This window comes from Ipomoea triloba, chromosome 10, assembly GCF_003576645.1.
Source record: "Ipomoea triloba cultivar NCNSP0323 chromosome 10, ASM357664v1".
NCBI lineage: Eukaryota > Viridiplantae > Streptophyta > Magnoliopsida > Solanales > Convolvulaceae > Ipomoea > Ipomoea triloba.
In genome coordinates, this window is record NC_044925.1 from 28396195 (window position 1) to 28416299 (window position 20105).

Below are 20105 nucleotides of genomic sequence, written 5' to 3' on the forward strand. Positions count from 1 at the left end.
TGTTAGTGTTTAGCCTTAACGTGTCCCGGGTCTTTAACGGGTTGACCCGTTAAGAACTCGTTATGTTTCGTGTCTTAACGGGTCAACCCGTTAATATTATCATGTTAACCCGTTTAAACAAACCCGTTTAGAACACGCAAAGAACTAATGATGAATTTACTCAATTAGGCCAAGATCCTACACCAATGATTAATGTTCAACAATATGAAATTTGAATTTTTATTATTTTCAATTTTATTCTAAAAACTAATATGAACTTCTTTAATTATGAGTTTTGGATGTTATTTTATCATTGTATGAATGTTATAAATTGAATATATTTTTTTAGTTTGTTTGATGGATTGAATGGTAGGTTTTATTTCTTTTTTATATAACTTAACTTTAAATTTTAGTTTTTTTAAATATATTAATAGATTTAGCGGGTTTAAACAGGTTTGGTGTCATATCGTGTCGAAACGAACCGAAACCTGTTAACAAAACGTGTCTATCGTGTCAACCCGCTTAACCCGTTAACAAATCGTGTTCGTGTTCATGTTAAAAATTTGAACCCATTAACCTTAACGTGTCGTGTCCATGTTTAGCTTTATCGTGTTCGTGTCGTTATCGTGTCGACCCGTTAATGAACCCGTATACACGAATTGTCAGGTCTAAGCATAACTGTGAACAGATACTACATTGTATCTTGATCAGACATGTCTCATAGAGTCATAGAGAATGATCCAAAATCAGATTCGTGGGACGGTCTCACAAAATTTTTTACTGTCGTATTTCTTGTTTAATAAGTATTGTCTATGACTTCCTCTCTTTTATACATTTTGCCTAATGCTAGGGTTGTACTAGCTAGCCAATCACCAGTTCTCGGTCGTAAAATTAGCAACTCTCCATCTAATTAAAATGATATTACACTCCTAAACACTCTTAAGGGTGAGTAAAAAAATCGGACTTATCGAAAATTGAATCCACCTAGTATTTTGGGTAAATTTCCTTCTTGTTTCCTCCTATTCGCACACTGCAACTTCCAAATTGACCACAGATATATATGATGGCCTATTATCATTGAAAACGTTTTTTTAATTAAAAAATATTATGTCATATAGTTCAACCTTTAAGCAACGTAACATTACCTACAACTCCTTTAAGCATACTCCAAACTATATTTATATTACACATACATTCATCACTTCTATATATTCTCCCAAGAACCATAGCCATATTTATCTTAGTATTGAACAAAAACAATGTCTTCTTCTTCTTCTTCTTCTGCTATTCCCTTCCAAATTTCTCCTGATTCTAACCTTCCACTTCGAGAAATCCCAGGAAGCTATAGCTATGGCGGATCTTCCTTCATTGGAGCCATTAGAGACAGATATGATTACTTTTATAATGAAGGAGAAAACAACTTTTTCCTCGCCAAAATGAAAAAGTACAACTCCACTGTTTTCCGAACAAACATGCCGCCGGGCCCGTTTATTTCCAAGGATTCGAAGGTTGTCGTTTTACTCGACGCCGTTAGTTTTCCGGTTCTTTTCGACAACTCCAAGGTTGAGAAAAAGAATGTTCTAGACGGAACTTTCATGCCCTCCACCGCCTTCTTCGGCGGCTATCGTCCCTGCGCGTTTCTAGACACTTCCGAGCCAAGACACGAAACGCTAAAAGCGTTTTTCTTTTCGGTCTTGGCCAGGCTTAATACGAGGTTTATCCCATTGTTTCGGAGCTGCCTAGGTAACCTCTTTGACAGCCTGGAAACCCAGGTTTCCGAGAAAGGGAAAGCGGGGTTTAATCCGGCCAGCGATGCGGTGTCGTTTGAGTTCGTTTTCCGGTTGTTTTGCAACAAGAATCCGTCGGAGACGGAGCTCGGAGACGGCGGGGCAAAACTGATGGATTCATGGATAGCCTTTCAGCTTTCTCCCTTGATATCTCTGGGCTTAAAGTTCCTCCCGAACTTTCTAGAAGATTTACTCCTCCACACATTTTCCTGGCCGTTTTTCGCCGTGAAACCGAGCTATGAAAAGCTCAGTCGGGTTTTCGCGGCGTCGGCGACTTCTGTTCTCGACGAAGCCGAGAAAAACGGCGTGGAGAGAGACGAAGCCCTCCATAACTTGGTTTTCCTAGCCGGATTCAACGCCTACGGCGGCATGAAAGCCTTTTTTCCCACACTGATAAAGTGGGTCGGCGCCGCCGGCGAAAATTTACACCGCCGCCTTGCCAACGAAATCAGAACCATTGTCAAGGAAGAAGGTGTAACGTTTTCCTTTAGCATTATTATTATTAGGAATATTATCATAAATAATAATATGAATGTGGGAGAAATTATTTAGGCTGATTAAGTATATATTAATATTTTTCAACCTCAAACCTCCACGTCTTAGCCTACAAAACATTTGAGAGGATGTAAATTGAGGTTGCTCCCACTGTCACTGTGAGACTGATCCCTGGTCTAGTGATCTCTTCTTTTAAATTTGACCATTTTACCAGTTAAGCTGTCCATACTGACAATAACTTATAGTTCTCTTATGTTTAGTTCACCACTCATACACCATCTAAAGTATTGAGAGAATTAAAAAACACTTTTTTATTTAGGAGGTGGAGATTAGTGAGTTTATGTTTATTGCCACATATAACATGCTTAAATGTGGATGATGTGCTTACAGGATGCGGCGCAAGCGGCGTAACCTTAAAAGCACTGGAAAAGATGAAGCTAACAAAATCAGTGGTGTACGAGGTTCTCCGGATTGAACCGCCGGTTCCGTACCAGTACGGCAAGGCCCGAGACGACATCATAGTACGGAGCCACGAATCATCGTTTTTGATCAATAAAGGAGAAATGATCTTTGGGTATCAGCCCTTTGCTACAAAGGATCCAAAAGTGTTCACAGATCCCGAGAAATTCATCCCGGATAGGTTTTTGCACGACGGCGGGGAGAAGCTAATCCATTACCTCTACTGGTCCAACGGCCGGGAAACCAAGAATCCGGCGGCCGGCGACAAACAGTGCCCGGGGAAAGAACTGGTGGTCCTCATGGCTAGGCTAATGCTGGTCGAGCTTTTTCTTCGCTACGATTCCTACGAAATTCAATGGGAAAAACTCCCGCTGGGTTCATCAGTGACAATCACATCATTTACAAAACATAATCTTCACAACAACATCGGAGAATTCTGAAAGCAACTCAACAAATTTCAAGAATTATAATTATACCATGTGGGGAGTCAGAAAATTCATGTAAGCTAAGGGGCTTGAATTATAGCAAAAGTTTGCAATGTCAAACATTAGTATGGATCACATGATAGTACAGTGTTATATATACTATACATAATTATACAATGTATTGTCTAATTGAAAAATGAGTCATTTTTCAGAAAATATTTGCATTCCCCATATTTGGTTGCACTTCAGAAAATTGTTTGTGTGTTTGGTTCATTTTCTTAAAAATAAATAGAATTGTATAATTAAACATTTTAATTTTTTTGTTTAGAATATAACATTTACAATAATAACAATTTTAAATGTAATAAAAAATAAATAATAATATTTCAAAATAACTAACCAAACTCTTCCAATTCAATAACAAAACATAAATTTGGAGTGGGGTGAGTGGAATGGGGGGTGGAGTGGGCTCACATGCATGCCTACGCCGCTGTCTCCTGATCATGTTTCAATGTTTTATGCATGAAACTTACATGCACTTTGAGTCTTTGAGTTATACCCAATTCAAGGGCGGCATATAGGACTTTCCTCTTAAATATGTGTTATTACCTCTCTTAAAGTCAATATATCGGAGGCCAATCATGTTCTACACAACTTTATGAATCATACTATCAAATAATGTATCTTCAGCATATAAATAATATATTTTTAATATATTAAAAATATATATTATATTTAAAATTACATTATTATTAATTTTTTATTATTTTTGTTAAGGATATTTTTTAATTCATTTAAACATCGCCCCACTATAATTTTTTTTTTTTTTGATTCCGTCCTAATTAGAGGGCTAGCTTTCTTATCAATTATCATTCATTGCATTTGGCTATATTTCGTCTTCCCTATGCTTGTAATGGATTCATTCCAAATACTTTTCAAATGTGACTAATAAATCTGATCTTCTTCTTCTTCTTTCCCTTCGTCGTGAATACTAAAACAATTCATTAGTTAGTTTACCTATTGTTATCATTCCAAAACAATATAATAAAATACAAATCTTACCTAATATTTTTGTATGTTCTGCATGAATATTCTATGGTGGTCGGTGGAACACTTCTAGTTATGTTGTAAATTGTAATGCGATGTAACACACACACAAAATAGTTAATAACTTTGTTCCGAAAGAGACAATTAAGTAGGCGGAATATAATTAAACATGAATCTCGTATCTAAATGTCACGAATTCAATTCTTATTAGCACCTCTTGATTGAGTTCATTACACATTATTTTCTTCATGCAGTTTATTTTTTTTTGTGTGATTGTGACTTTGTGAGCTATAACACACGAGTAGGATTTACCTCATACAAACGTTTCTTATATAATTTGTGAACTATTAAGTATGAGTAAGGTTTACGAAATATACACATTTAAATAATAATTACGAATTTATCTATAAAAAAAAAATTGATAACTTAATTTCATTAGCAACCACAAAATATAAACACTAATTTGGAAATACTTGAAATTGATAAACATTATTTCTATTGTTAATTTATACAAATTCTTTTTATAATTCATTTACATAATTTTGGTTATTTTTGTATATTCTTTTATTTATTTTAATAATTAGTTTTGCTTGGGCTTTTAGTATTATTATTACGTTAGTATAGTTAATAAAATGTTGTTTACCCACTACCTTAAGCCCAATTAGTTATTTTTATTTAGTCAGAACATGCTTTGTACCCAAGTTCAAGCCCATATAATAATTCCAAGAAATTATGCTATGGATCGAGTCCACTTTGGGTCTATGCTCACAATTTTAGATTTTAATATACAAAATTACATTACTCAATCTTCACAACTTTTTACCTCTATATTCACAATTTTACAAGGTGGATCCGGGTTCATAACATAACAACCGATAATTCCTTGCCTCCTTCTATCAACGAAGCTTATGGAGCCATGGGACTCCGGGAACTAATTTTATGGGATAAGTCTTGGCTCAAGTGAGAGTGTTGAAAGAGGTTAAGAGGATGGCTCATATCTTGTTGGACTAGCAAGGCACAGTGGCCCGAAAAGGTATGGAAGGAGAGGTATGAATATAGAAAGAGGAGCGATGACTATGGAAGGAGGGGTGCAAGGCAGATGAATTGACGGTGCAAGGTAGAAGGCGATTACATCAAAATTTTGTATGTAAGAATAAAAAATAATAGTATATATAGTATTTTACTATTTTCCTAATTTTCCATCAAAAATACTCCGTATATCTTTAAATTTATCTTCTGATTCTTCTCTATTAAAAGTTTGATAGAAACGACGAAAAATCTCAAATACTGTGACGCAATCCTTTTAAAAATGAAGAATATCAATCCGACAAGGCAGCCTGCCTACGTCGTCTCGTCCACCATCGTTAACTTGCCTCCACGTGGCCTTCATTTTCATAGACCCATTTCATTTTCAATTTTGTGCATATCTGATCCTTGACTATACAATAAACAATATACAGTTTTTAATGAGATTTAAAAATGGATAACTTTTATAATACCCTAAGCCTAAGTACAAGTTTTCATATTTTTTTAATAATAAAAGAATATATGTCTAATCACTTATACATCTTAGTGTAATAACGCATAAAGCCATAAACCATCAGTTTTATAATAAAATCGGACTAGGCACTAACTGTGCACCCCTAAGAAGAGGTGATTTCAGCCTTAGGTAACTTTTAGCCGGCTGACCAACTAATGGGCCGATTAAGCGTCGACTCGGTCAAGTTAAGCACCTAACTTGATCGAGTCGGTGTCCAACTCGGTCGAGGTGGCGTTCAACTCGAACCAGTGATTTTTTTTTTTTTTTGCATGTTTGACTACTCTTCTTCTATATTTCTACAACCATGTACTCAACTAACCATCTAACATATGCAGACTAATTTGGAAGATTATAACTGAGTGAGAAAAGTGAAGTCTATATACTCGGATTACTCAGCCATATAGACGCTAAGCGCCCCGTACAGCCAAACTAGCACTTAGCACCTAACATTGCAAACCATACGAGAGATGCATATCACACCAAAAAGACTTTATGTAATGAAACTCGATCAAAAAATATTAACAAAAAGTAAACACTTGACCTTTAAATACAAAAATCATACTTACCTAAATTTGACCATGCTACAAATGACTTGGCTTCAACACTGATCCCAGAACGTGGCCGGTTTCGATCTGATACTATTTTTAAAGCATATTTCCCCTTGAGGCAAAAGGGTTGATACTCGATCCGTTTAGGAAGTTTCTTGTCTTTATATTCTACTATACTGCCACGTTCCTGGACTTACGTGAAGGTTCAAAACTTCAAAAGGGTCGTTTTCTTGTTCCATATATTTATTTTCAGTTTGACTTTATCTTGTGGTTGCTAAATTATTGAAGCAAAGATGGGGAAGAAGAGCTTCTTGGGCATGGAGACTACTGATTCATCATCAGTGGCGAGTGATCTGATAGGTTCAGATTTGAAGGAGCTTGGAATGGCAGCCAAGAAGCTGGCAAATCATGCCATCATGCTTGCTGGTGGGCTTGGCTTTGGGACATCATTCCTTTCCTGGGTTGCTTCTTTTGCTGCAATGTAAGTGGTTTCTTGAATTTCTGTTTGTGTTTTTGTGTTTTTTGTGCTGGGTGGACAGTACTATGGTGTTGTTTTGGTTTTGTAGTTATCTGTTGATTCTGGATCGGACCAACTGGAGGACCAACATGCTCACAACTCTCTTGATTCCTTACATCTTCTTCTCTCTTCCTTCATTGATTTTCAGCTTTTTGAGGTACTCATAATAGTTTCTTCAAATGTTTTTTCTTCTTTACCCATAAAAGGTGAAATATCTTGCTCTCTCAAATCCTGAACAGGATTGTGAAGGGTAAATTACGGTGGCTGTGCGTGGCCCGTTAAACGAGAGGACCAATGCTGGTGTCTATAAGAACCAGTGTCGAGAATTCGACTTTCTAGCCTTGTCGCAGAACTGACTCGTGCTAAGACTTCAGCCCTTCTACATATGACACATCTCGAATAGTCAGTCTGTTCCTTTTGACATCACCTATCCCTTTGGTTTGTCCACTCGACTCACCACCAAATACAACTTTGGGACTATTGACTTCTCAGTAATTGCTCAGATTTGATTTGTCACCAGTCATATGCCTTGAGCAACTGCTGTCAACATACCATATGGTCTTGGTGTTCATAAGAGAGTGAAACTCATACACTACGGACTTGATCCTGCCCACAATCAGTAACCTAGAAATCAACTGAGTTACCTGTCTGGGCATATGTTTTTTCTTCTGTTTATTTGGTTGGTTGCTATAACATTCATGTATATATGTTCTTGATTGCGCAGGGGAGATGTGGGCAAATGGGTTTGTTTGATTGCTGTTATCATTCGCCTATTCTTCCCCAGACATTTCCCAGGTCTGACAATGGAAGCCTACTATACATTCTTCAGTTACTTTTCCTATGAAACGATTCCTATGAAATGATGATACGTTTTTGTTTTGACTATAAGTTTAAACTGATAGCGAGACTACATTCATGCAGATTGGTTAGAAGCCCCGGCAGCTCTGATCCTTCTGATCGTGGTCGCTCCCGGGATGTTTGCAGACACACTGAGGGGCATGTGGGTTGGTGTGGCAATTTGTTTGATTATTGGGTGCTATTTGCTGCAAGAACACATCAGAGCCTCTGGTGGGTTCAGAAACTCCTTCACCAAAGCCCATGGCATCTCAAACACTGTTGGAATTGTCCTCCTGTTGGTATATCCTGTCTGGGCTCTGGTTCTTTACATTCTGTGAGTCAAAAAACACCAAATCAGAACCATTTGTGATTGCCATTCATGTAGTTTGCAGTGTGCAAATACACAAACTCTATTTGTCCCTTTCAGAAATTTGCCAGTTTCTGACTTCCTATTATAGTCTTCCTGTGATTTTCCTATTCTAATCTCTATTAGATTCTCCCATTATATATATCCCTGTAATCTGTATCTTTGAATCATCTCATCCGATACAATTCATTCAGTTCTCATCATTTCCACATTAATGGCTAAACCTGCAAAGTTCTTGCAGGTCATGTATTAGTGTCTGGCTGTTGTGTGCATAAAGATACTGGAAATTTATATAGTAAAAAGTAATGTTGTATGGTTTTGGAAATCTGAATCTTATTTCAATCTTCTCTTATTCCCAGAAAGGTTTCAGAATATAAGTAATAACAGCACAGAAGTTTATATAGACATAGGAAGACAATCATCATCTTCTTCACTGGATGTATGAAACAATACTAATATCTGCTTGACATGATGATATCAACACTACATTAACAAGCAGACTCATGTCTTCACGGGTTTTAGGCCGAGACGCCCTTTGCTTCTTTATACAGTTGATCGATGCAATCCTGAAAATTTTGCAGAACGCGTTAAGATGGCGTTGATCATAGAGATAAAGAAACGGAGAATATATAGAATATAAATCGAGGGAAACAGCACGAAATACCTTGTAATAGTTGAGGAGCTGTGGCCTTTTCAGCTTGAATGTGGGGGTAACCAGATCCCTCTCGATGTCAAAAGGCGTTGGCTCCAAGTGAACTGCTCGTAACATTTCAAAGCCTCGGAGCTAACAGATTGTGTTTGGTTCAGACTAGGTACGAGATTGAAACATTAAATCGAGAAAAGGGAATAGATCAGAAGTTTGGATATATACCTGGTGTTTTCTACCGGTGCTGTTTAACTCATCCAAAATGTACTTCCTCGCCTTATGATTCTTGCATAGGGATACGAAGTCTCCGGTTTCCTGATTGTTTTGAGCCCAATCTTCGAGCGCCTTTCTCTCTGGAATCACCACGGCCACCAAGAAAGATTCGAAGCTGTTTCCATACACCCAAACCTGTGCACCAGATGAGAGAGCTCAAGGAAATTTGCAGTTTTTTCAGATAAATTTGCAGTTTTTTCAAATAAATTTGCAGTTTTTCTCGTCCTGGATGAAGGTTTTCCGGTTTGATGTTGCAAAAACAAAATGGTTAACTTACTGCTGCAACGAGGGGGCATCGAGAATAAGTGCTTTCCAGGCTTTCAACAGCGACGTATTCCCCTTGAGACAACTTGAATATGTTCTTTTTCCTGTCGATGATTTTCATTGCTCCATCGGGCTGCCATTCCCCGATATCACCTGCAAAACTTTTTCGCTTTCAGAGATTGATTCCCAAAGGTTCAGTCAAGAACAGAAGGGAGAAAATTGGTTCTGATTTCTGAAAACGAGTAATAAAGTATGAACTTCACCTGTATGAAACCATCCATCCACAACTACGTCTTTTGTCAGATCTTCCCGCTTATGATATCCTGAAAACAATGTCTTTCCCCGCAGACAAATTTCACCACGCGGTACACTACCAAGTGCATCATATCCCATCTCGGGCACCGACTCGAGTCTTGCCTCGATTGTAGTCATCGGGACACCAACACTCCCTGTCATCGGGAACACATTGGCTATGGACGTGAAGCAACCCCCACAGCTTTCAGTAAGGCCTGAGATCGAAAGAACATTAGTGGAAGATTTACCAACAACCTTATTTTTCAGAGCTTTCCCCAAAAAGTTTGAGCAGTGCATTTAACATAAAGATTATGCTTTAGTTTGGGCATTACAAGATTTCACTAAAAACATTCTGAATCTGTGTTTTTGTTATCTCTGACCGAGGAAACACACGCAATAACATATGCAGTATGTTAAGGATGAATAAGTGTTATACCATATCCTTGTGACAAAACACAGCAACACGTCACCCTCAGAAACTCCTCGACATGCCTAGGCAAGGGAGCGGCTCCAGATAGCATAAGGCGAACTCGCCCACCAAACGCTAGTTTAATCTGAAACGAATGATCAGCTTATTAACGACACTTGAATTATCATATGAAGGCAAAAGAACGAAAAACACCAACCTTGTCAAACACCAGCTTGTCGAAGAAAGGGGCCGCTTCATCTTGCCTTAGCCCTTTTTCCATATTCTTCAACTTGCTATCAAGAGTCAAGACATTATATTCGGCTTTAGTTGCTTTCTACTCCGTAGCAATTAAAAGAAAACGAATCGATCCCGTGCTGATGCAAGCAAAGGAAAGGTCGATAGGAATACATACTAGTTATAGGCGTACTCGAAAAGTAGCTTCTTCACCGTGCCACCAGCCAATATTTTATCCATTGTGGCTTCACGCAACAAAAGGAAGCGGGTGAATTCTTAGCATTCAAGTATCAAAATTCACAATACTTCATTATATAAGAGTCTGGCTCGATAAAGAATATGAAGCAAATATGTGCAACGATTCATTAATCTTTACCTGTGTATATGCGGTCATAAACTCTTGGTACTCCACAGAATATAGTCGGCTTTAATTCCACAAGATCCTCAATTAAGTATCTTATATCCTGCAAAGCGGGATTACTTTCAACTTTGAACAACTTGGCATTGTAGGGCCTAGAAGTTCATAGAACATTAACAAAACGAAGGAGGTGTGTATCTTACGCCTTGCCAGAATCCTATTGAGGCACCGCTGAGTATGCAATACGTCTCAATTATCTGATCGAATATATGAGCCAATGGAAGGAACGAAAAATATACATCTTCTGCTGTTGCCTGAAGCAAACAAAGACTCGGCATTACTTGCTAAAATCCAAGGCGGTAAAACTAAATATTCGGTAGCTAAATAAGCCGATGACCATTAGAAACTATAGTCTGGGAGAAATGAAGAAACCAAATAAGTGAATTGAAATCAAGTTTTCATAGAATCATTATCCAATTCAACCAATGACCTTGTGGTCTAGTTGCACGAAGTGGCTCTCCCATATGGAAGGTCATGGGTTCAATCCCCAGTGGGGGCGGTATTGACTCTTTGTGCATCAGTAGGTTGAGAAAGTAGATATGAACAGATATTACATTGTAATAGAGTCAGTAGTACTCAAAAAAGAAAAAATAGCGTTCACAAGTGCAAGCTAAATCTTACTGCTTTGTCTGTTTCCACAATTAGTTGATCCACAGATAAAACTTCGGCCATGAATGCCCCATTACTTAGAATGACACCTTTAGGTTCTCCGGTCGTTCCACTGGTATACATAATCGTGCAGATATCAGTCTTCCTTTTCGGTGGAAGTTCATCATCCAAATTTCCCTGGGCAAGTGATTAAACGGTAGAATTTCAGCGATAGCAAACGTAGAGCATCGGGGAAGTGTTTAAGGTATCCCTCGGTATGCAGTTAATCTTTATAACCGAGAAGTTTGTTTTACCATTTGACTGAATTCTTCCCAAGAAAAGCAAGCCACACCAAGTTCTTCAGCTTCCTTTTTCTTCTCGGTGGAAATATTTCCAAAGCTTACAATAGCTTAACAAAGGAATAATATAGTATTGTTACTCCAAGATGCGTTTGCAAAAATCCGCTTGTTTAACAAACGTTAATGATTAACCTACTTTTCAGATGTGAAATACATCTCGGCAAGCACGTTAGTACCTGCAAAGAATAGCCACATAAAAGATTTTGAGAACAGAGAGGCCATTATTCCGGTGACATAATAGAAAATCCAAAAGAGAAACTGAAATCTGTGTTATTTCATCAAATTCTGCAGACTTAACATACAGCTGGTATCTTGTTCTCTTGAACAAACGCTATTGACAGTTCAGCATGGTTTATGATGAACTCCACTGCATTTGCACCTGTAATTCAAGCAAAAATCGAGAAACAATCCTTATCCCACTCGACCTTCTAAAATTACCCATCGTGGGTATTCCAAAAACAATATCCTATGAACTATCCATGATTAACATGAATAAGGAAAGCATACCGAGTGTATCATATAATGGTACATAGGAAATGGCTTGGCTGTTGCAAGCCTGTGGAAGAATCAAACAAATAGAAGAACATTAAAAAGAACGCTAAAGCAAGAGTTAACAAATATTTAACGTGAAGGTTAGAACCAAAGTGGCCAATATAGGTTATACCTCCATTGCCATTATCCATTCCGGAGAGTTAGAACCATATATGCCACACTTATCGCCCTAGATAAATAGAAATCATTCATACAATTAGTTTAAAATAAGCTCACGGATGTATAACCGAGTGTATAGATTTTCCTAGTAGAGCAGCCTTACAGGGTTGACACCGCATTTTCGGATAGCAGAGCCAATTCTTTTGGCAGTATTGTAAGACTCTTCGTATGTCATCCACACATAGGAACCTGCCTGTAACACGAGAGCTTGAAATGAGCATTCTACGTAGAACATAAAAACAGACTACTGTAAGATGTGCGGGAAGCTCCTTTTCCCCTCTTTATCTACTCTTTCGATGTACTTAACGATCAGTAACAAGCTTGTGACTTTGAAATACTTTGATGACAGAAAGCAAACGTTTTCGATTACCACATATGCAAGACAAACTGCGTATTATGAATACCTTCTTGTCAATAACCTGACGGCGACCAAGCATCGAATTTTTCGGATTTTTCTTGACAGAGTTACTGTGAGAACAAGATAAATTGAAAACATGAACCACTGTAACCATAACACCATTATAAATAGTTAATGAAGCAAAAGTAGAACTACGAGAACACACGTGAATACATAATTGCAGTTATTTAGTAAATAACAGTATGATTGCAGTTAAATTTTCAACTTTATATCTCTTTCCATCTTCAAAGATAGAAACTTTCCTCCTAAAGGCTTAAGTCATAGCTCGAAACCAACAATCGTTTTTTAGTAAACAACAGTATAATTGCAATAAAATTTTCAACTTTATTCTATCTTCAAAGATAGAAACTTTCCTCCTGAGGGGTTAGCTCATAACTCATAACTCAAAAGTCAAAACCCCAGCAACTGACAGAGCATACATTCCTCCAAAAACAATATCTTTCCTTAGCAAAGAACCCAATTCTCTGACATTCTAATCAACTAGGAACACAAATACAATGAACATTAACATGAAAACCAAACCTAGCTCTCTGGGAAACCTCAAAAATTACCTGAAAAAGTCCCAGGGAGACTCCAATCCAGCAGGCATTTCCATGAGAGCATCTTTAGCATAAATGCACCTATACACAGGTCCTGCAGAGGGCCTCCCATCACCAGCAGGCCTACCTTCTTCAACTTTCACCACATAATCTGCCATTTCAGCCTCAAAATCAGAAAACCAGAAAAATGGGTTCTACCAAAGAGTCCACAGAACAAAAAAAGAAATGATTTTTGCAGCATTTGAATACTCACAGAAAAAGAGGACAGGGTTAGTTGGGGAAATATAGCTGCAATAAATTCCAGGATTACTTCTTCGGTGATAGGCATCTCATCTAACCTTCATCGGCGGCCTTTATGAGCTGCAATAACTGCCGGTCGTCTTGCACATGAAACATTCACAAAATCTTTTTTTTTGAAGAAGAAGAAATTCACAAAATCATTAAAAATTAAAAATGGGTTGTTGAAATTTGGATCAGATTACGTTCAACACAGCCCTGATTTCACGTACTCGCGCAATCAAGAGCCCTGTCGCTAATACGCTATCGGACAGGGATCACCATAATTGCTTTGTACTACATTAATGAGATTGCTCAGATTGGGTGGACCATAGGACTATAGGCGGATGTTGGTGGGTGGATGCACTTTAAAATCTTCAACTAAATCTGCTAAACCACCAACTAATTCATGTGTTAGGCCATCAAAAGACTGTACTATGTGTACTAATGATGTTTTGAAAAAACATAGTTTAAAGTCGTCAAATTCTGCATTGACAAAGAGTTCTTTGGACTACTGCAGCTTGAAGACTTCAGTCGTTCAGTTTTGTTTGTTGAGCATATATAATACTAAGTATAATATATAACATAAATGTAATTCAACTACCAGTTTAGACTTTTAGTTAAAATGGAACCATGTTTCAATTTTGTATTAGAGTTGATCTTATGCCAAAGGTCTTTGAATCTTCGCGCCACCGGCTAAAAAAGAGACTGGAGTCCATAGCTTTTAGTTGAGATGAAACACATGTTTCAATTTTGTTATATTTCTGAGCATTTAAAATTCAATATTGAAATTGCATTAAGAGTTTACTTATTATTGAATTGTCATTTCATTTTGAGATGGCAAATTTTATTATAATATAATTTCATGTTGCATGGAGGTCTCATTGTTATACATAATTTCATTTAAATAAATGGTGAATATAATGATAAAATTTTCGTTCCTTGCTATAATATTTTACACCAATATTACTAGACGGATGATGATTGAGCACGCTAATTTATGTTAAACTATCTTCAAGGCCGGATTTTAAGGCGTGCAAGATGTACAACCGCACAGGGCCCCCAATAGTCCAACCCTGGCTTAATAGTTAGTATATGTATTTGTGATTATATCGGCCAAAAATTAAGTTTTTTGCATTTTTTCCTTTGCAATTTTTCTTCAATTCGAAGTTTATTTTTACTTTGATAGGGCCTCACTTATTTATTAGCACAGGGCCACCCAAATCAAAAAATCGGCCTTGACTATCTTAATATGTCATTTAATTTAATTTAATTATATCAAAGATTTTACTACTCAAAAAATATGTAACAAATCAAAAATATAATTTTATTACTAACATGGATCAAATTTGTAACATTTAAGATACTACACACCCTTTGAACTTTAAGAAATGTAATAATAGTAGATAGATAATAAAGTTTTTTTTTTTTTTTTTTTTTTTTTTTAAAAAAAAAAAAAGAAAAATTTTTTTTTTTTTTCCCAAAAAAAAAAAAAAAAATTTTTTTTTTTTTTCCCAAAAAAAAAAAAAAAAATTTTTTTTTTTTTTCCCAAAAAAAAAAAAAAAAATTTTTTTTTTTTTTCCCAAAAAAAAAAAAAAAAATTTTTTTTTTTTTTCCCAAAAAAAAAAAAAAAAATTTTTTTTTTTTTTCCCAAAAAAAAAAAAAAAAATTTTTTTTTTTTTTCCCAAAAAAAAAAAAAAAAATTTTTTTTTTTTTTCCCAAAAAAAAAAAAAAAAATTTTTTTTTTTTTTCCCAAAAAAAAAAAAAAAAATTTTTTTTTTTTTTCCCAAAAAAAAAAAAAAAAATTTTTTTTTTTTTTCCCAAAAAAAAAAAAAAAAATTTTTTTTTTTTTTCCCAAAAAAAAAAAAAAAAATTTTTTTTTTTTTTCCCAAAAAAAAAAAAAAAAATTTTTTTTTTTTTTCCCAAAAAAAAAAAAAAAAATTTTTTTTTTTTTTCCCAAAAAAAAAAAAAAAAATTTTTTTTTTTTTTCCCAAAAAAAAAAAAAAAAATTTTTTTTTTTTTTCCCAAAAAAAAAAAAAAAAATTTTTTTTTTTTTTCCCAAAAAAAAAAAAAAAAATTTTTTTTTTTTTTCCCAAAAAAAAAAAAAAAAATTTTTTTTTTTTTTCCCAAAAAAAAAAAAAAAAATTTTTTTTTTTTTTCCCAAAAAAAAAAAAAAAAATTTTTTTTTTTTTTCCCAAAAAAAAAAAAAAAAATTTTTTTTTTTTTTCCCAAAAAAAAAAAAAAAAATTTTTTTTTTTTTTCCCAAAAAAAAAAAAAAAAATTTTTTTTTTTTTTCCCAAAAAAAAAAAAAAAAATTTTTTTTTTTTTTCCCAAAAAAAAAAAAAAAAATTTTTTTTTTTTTTCCCAAAAAAAAAAAAAAAAATTTTTTTTTTTTTTCCCAAAAAAAAAAAAAAAAATTTTTTTTTTTTTTTTTGGAAACAACAGATAATAAAGTTTTGATTGCCCAAAACATCTGTACAAGTTTGACGATGCACTTTAAACCTAAACTCGAAACGGGAAAACATCCTAAAAGCAATTGTACCACAATTATTGCCTTTACCTCAATAAACAACAATCATAAGACGCACAATAATCAAAGATTAGCTAATAATGGGAACTCCTGTGATAGCCCATCCAACACAGTTTTTGGTGGCTTTTTAACACAAAAACCACTAGCTGCCAAACTCTACGAAACCAACTCCAACATACAACAATCAAAACTTATATCATATCATTACACTAAATTAACCATTATTAACTGTTTTAATACACAAAAATTTTAAAATTTTTATAGATAAATTAAGTTTCCAAAAAATTTTAAAAATGAAAAAGAAAAGAGCTAAAGAAGAAAAATGACACTTCTTTGTCCTCTATTATCAAAGTGATGAATTAGATTAATTAAAGACTAAATTTGTCACCAATATCACTTAATAAATGTGATTAATTTCATGATTTGGTCTCTTAAAACAAAATTTGTCACTTTAATAATAATTAAATGATTAAATTTTCAACCAATTTGATTAGCGTGAGTGGCCATGCAATCTCATCACTTTGCTCCTTAATTGGAACAATCCAGTGCGGATGAAGAGGGCCTAATCAGGAAAAATTAAAGCGTGACACTGTAATAATACAAATCTACACATTAATCATAACTAAGTGACTAAAAGTGTTGTTTTTGGATACATGAGTGTACTTATGGTAGCTGTTAAATCATCACTATCAATTGTCTATGTTGCTATTAGGCCACACCATATTCCCACGAACCAAAACCAAACAAAGTACACATTCAAATCCATCACACCATAATCTTGGTGCCACAATATAGACCCCAAAAAAGCAAAAAGAATACCCACATAAATCCAACAAAAAAATGACCAATGCAGCTTTGATCACCTTAATCATCACTCCCCCCACTAAGGTTTTAAAAAAAAAAAATTGAATGCCTTCCACCTATATATCCTTTATGTAATTCAATACATCATATCAGAACGTATAATTGAATGGTAAAAAACGATTATTTTTATCTTTTGAGCATGTAAAAATAAAGTGCAAGTTGCAATTTATGAAAAAAAATTGTGGGATGTGAACTAGACCTGAGGCTAATGGCATCAGTAGTCAATTCCCCATTAAATGCCATAACTGCATTTCCTTTTCTTACACCATTTTCTCCGGCCTGCCATTTAATGAGCGCCAGAATGACCCATAGGTATAGCCAGGCAACTCATTAATTTTCGCCATTAATATCACCCGAATATGTCCCCACCCGACCCGCTCCACCATCGCTCAAGCTCCGTGGATCACCCAATACTGTGCGCTTCCCGATGATCATTAATTTTCATCATGTCCCACGTGCTAACTCGCTTCACCGCCGGTTGAATCTGTCCGGTGAGAGTAGGGCTTCGGGGTCGCCGCTTCTAAGCCGGCTGGATGAGAAGAAGCTGTTCGGCGCGCCGGATGATCGCATGAACATAGGGCTAGCGAATGACTTTGTGCGTCTTGAAGACGAGCCGCCGCCGCCGCCGCTAGCTGAGCCGAATCTCACGCTGGACTCGGATAGCGGGAAAAAGCCGCCGCTTCTGCGGGGACGGAAGAAAGGAGACTTCATTCCTCTGTAGTAGCGGAAGGAGAAGACTCTAGGCTTCGATAGCGAGCTGAACGGGGAACGTTTGCTCCAGAAGCTTCCACCGCCGCCTCGGCGGTAGCGCCATGGAGACGCGGTGGTTGCTTCCAAAACTAACCTCTCCGATCCTATGCTCCGTTCGAATCCGAACGAATACGATCGTTTTAGCAGAAAATCCGGACCGTTGAATCTGTCCTCTGATTGGTTATTCCGTCTCGGTGACGGTTCCATCGTGATCTCCCCGATTGTTGCCACGTCAGATTCTGGCGGAATTTCCGCTAACGGCTCCAGTATCGTGCTCTCCATTATCATGTCCTCCAAGCTTGGCCGTATTCTCGCCGCCATCACCGGAGTGAACGGCGAATCCGGCCGGAATATTCCCGCGCGGCACAACGGACAGTTCGCGTGCGACCGGAGCCATATATCGATACAGTCCACGTGGAACGCGTGCGAGCACACCGGAAGCGTGCGGACGTAGTCGTCGTCTTCGAATTCCAGCAAACAAACCGCGCAATCGTGAACGCTGCTCTTCCGGCTATAGATAGAGAGCGGAATAGTTTTGATCACCGTCTCGTCGAGACCGTAAGGAGAGAGCACGTGGAAGCCGTCAGTCGGATCAAACGAGTACGGAGGCGACTCGATGTCGCCGGCCGAAGACGACGGCACATAGCGCCTCCTCCTGCGCCGCCACCGCCGGTAGCGGCGGTGGAAGTGGATGAGGTGCCGATAAATTAGCCTCGAGTAGGTGATGCCGATGAAAGCCGCGGCGATTATCACCACCATCGCAATCAACGGCGGACTGAACTCCACTCGCAGCTTCGACGGCGGCGACGACGACGAATTCGACCTCATCGCCGATGATGTCTCCGGCGACGAAAACGTCCGATGAAATACAGCCGCGGAAGGCGACGGTGCTCGCCGAGAAACATTCCGGTGGTGCAGCGCCGGCGCCGGCGCCGGAGCAATATGCTTGATCATGGTTAGGGTATTGGCAGTGACGGTGGAAAGAGCTTCAAAGGTTTAATGGGAAAAGAAACGGAGGGGTTGACTGGCGACTATGGAAGAAGGGAGGAATTTTATGGTGCATCGCGTCGTTGCTTACGATTTGTCTACGGACTTTTGTGGAAAGACACGTCAACGTTACTGAATTTAATGCAAAGGAGTATTTATCCAGTGCCGTCGAGACTAGATAATCTATGATGGGCAAGTCAACATCATCGAATAGTTTGACCACTGCTATCCATGTGGCGTAACACTAATGGCTGTTATAGTCAAAGCTTCGGTGCGGCGTATGAACATCTGATTGGACGAGACTTTGACTCAGATGCATATGTAACTATCCCATTGAATGGAATAGTGGATTAGTAGGAAATTTGTGTAATTAACTCTTTGTTATGTAATGGATTACTAAAGCTTTAATTAATTTTTTAAATTTGATCCAAAATGAATGTGCACGAATTTCAAAACTCTTTGATTTTTGTCCCTAATCCTAACCCCGACCCTCGTGACTCTGCCATTATCACGTGTTGTCACTAGTGACTCTATTTTCATTATTTAACTCTTATTCTTGAATTCTGACTTTGGATCTCAACCTCAACCCCAAGGTTTCGTTGCAATGCTTTCCCTACTCTCTTATTCGATCATCGGCTTGACCCTCATGACTTTAGAGTTAGTACATGTTGCCCATCATGACTATTTTCAATCTTTAGCTTTAACCCTTGAATTCTATAATTGGATCTCAACCTCAACCCCCAACTCCCCAAGCCTATCCTTAACTGCAATCCCTACCTTATTCTCTTATTTCGATTTTTAAAATTGACCCTCATAACGTTATAATTAGTATGTGTTATTCCTCACGACTATATTTTCAATCTTTAACTCTAATTCTTGAATTATGTCATCAAATCTCGACCTCGACCTCGATCCCAAGGTTATCCTTGGTTGCAATGCTTATCCTACGTCTGATTTCATCCTCGGAAGTCATACCTTAATCCCTAGCACTCAATCAACAATTGTGATTAGTATTTAATGCTAAATTTTGTGTGTTGTTTGTTTGTTTGTTTATTTATTATCTATATCTATTTCTTTCTAATAAGGTTGGCAGGGGTCCCATTTCCACACAATACTTTAATAAAAATATTTTTTAATCATATATAATATGATTAAGGAAAGAAAGTTGAATAATCAGAGAGGTTAAAATGTAGTAATTAGTCAATTAACAATTGTTATACCAGTACTAAAAAAACAATTGTTATATCATGGACAATGATTCATATTGCATTGTGAACTCTATACAAAAAGTTCCGTACATTCAGTTAAGAAATTTTGTACCTAAGTTAACTGTTTTTGTGCATGTAAACAAATAATTTGATAATTACTGACACATAATATGATATTTACAAGTACATAAATTGTCAACTGCAGATACAGAATGTATCAACTACATATACAAAATCTGAATGTTATGATAGACTATAGTCTATGGTATAATTTGCCGTCAACTAGAGTAGTTTGCATTTTATAATTGGGCCTTTTGAATAGAGCTCATAGGGCCT

At 36.6% G+C, this 20105-nt stretch overlaps 4 protein-coding genes across 6 annotated transcripts; 2 read left to right on the top strand and 2 right to left on the bottom strand.

The window, feature by feature from the left end:
- Nucleotides 1-1238: 1238 nt before the first annotated feature.
- Nucleotides 1239-3398, top strand: LOC116032438 (allene oxide synthase 3-like). The gene is made up of 2 exons (XM_031274998.1): nt 1239-2238; nt 2652-3398. Exons 1-2 carry the CDS (start codon nt 1239-1241, stop codon nt 3158-3160), a joined length of 1509 nt encoding a protein of 502 aa, XP_031130858.1. The 3' UTR covers nt 3161-3398.
- Nucleotides 3399-6516: 3118 nt separating this feature from the next.
- On the top strand, nt 6517-8210 carry LOC116032440 (cold-regulated 413 plasma membrane protein 2-like). The gene is made up of 4 exons (XM_031275000.1): nt 6517-6761; nt 6847-6954; nt 7522-7592; nt 7719-8210. The coding sequence occupies exons 1-4, from the start codon at nt 6574-6576 to the stop codon at nt 7970-7972; spliced, it is 621 nt and encodes a 206-aa protein (XP_031130860.1). The 5' UTR covers nt 6517-6573; the 3' UTR covers nt 7973-8210.
- Nucleotides 8211-8317: 107 nt separating this feature from the next.
- Nucleotides 8318-17132, bottom strand: LOC116032437 (long chain acyl-CoA synthetase 2). 3 transcript variants are annotated; one of them, XM_031274996.1, is made up of 21 exons: nt 17024-17132; nt 13408-13534; nt 13167-13305; nt 12602-12665; nt 12301-12390; nt 12151-12207; nt 11994-12042; nt 11789-11865; nt 11623-11662; nt 11442-11536; nt 11161-11325; nt 10683-10793; nt 10498-10585; nt 10300-10366; nt 10105-10180; nt 9915-10032; nt 9448-9693; nt 9198-9337; nt 8873-9055; nt 8666-8785; nt 8318-8567 (listed from the first exon to the last, which is right to left on the bottom strand). In XM_031274996.1, the coding sequence occupies exons 3-21, from the start codon at nt 13208-13210 to the stop codon at nt 8520-8522; spliced, it is 1878 nt and encodes a 625-aa protein (XP_031130856.1). In that variant the 5' UTR covers nt 13211-13305; nt 13408-13534; nt 17024-17132; the 3' UTR covers nt 8318-8519. The 3 variants fall into 3 exon arrangements, with proteins under 3 accessions (XP_031130856.1, XP_031130855.1, XP_031130854.1); XM_031274995.1 differs by lacking the exon at nt 17024-17132 and having other exon boundaries at nt 13408-13559; XM_031274994.1 differs by lacking the exons at nt 13408-13534; nt 17024-17132 and having other exon boundaries at nt 13167-13375.
- On the bottom strand, nt 16556-18627 carry LOC116032439 (RING-H2 finger protein ATL65). Its single transcript, XM_031274999.1, has one exon. It carries the CDS (start codon nt 18526-18528, stop codon nt 17293-17295), a length of 1236 nt encoding a protein of 411 aa, XP_031130859.1. The 5' UTR covers nt 18529-18627; the 3' UTR covers nt 16556-17292.
- Between the last annotated feature and the right edge of the window lie 1478 nt (nt 18628-20105).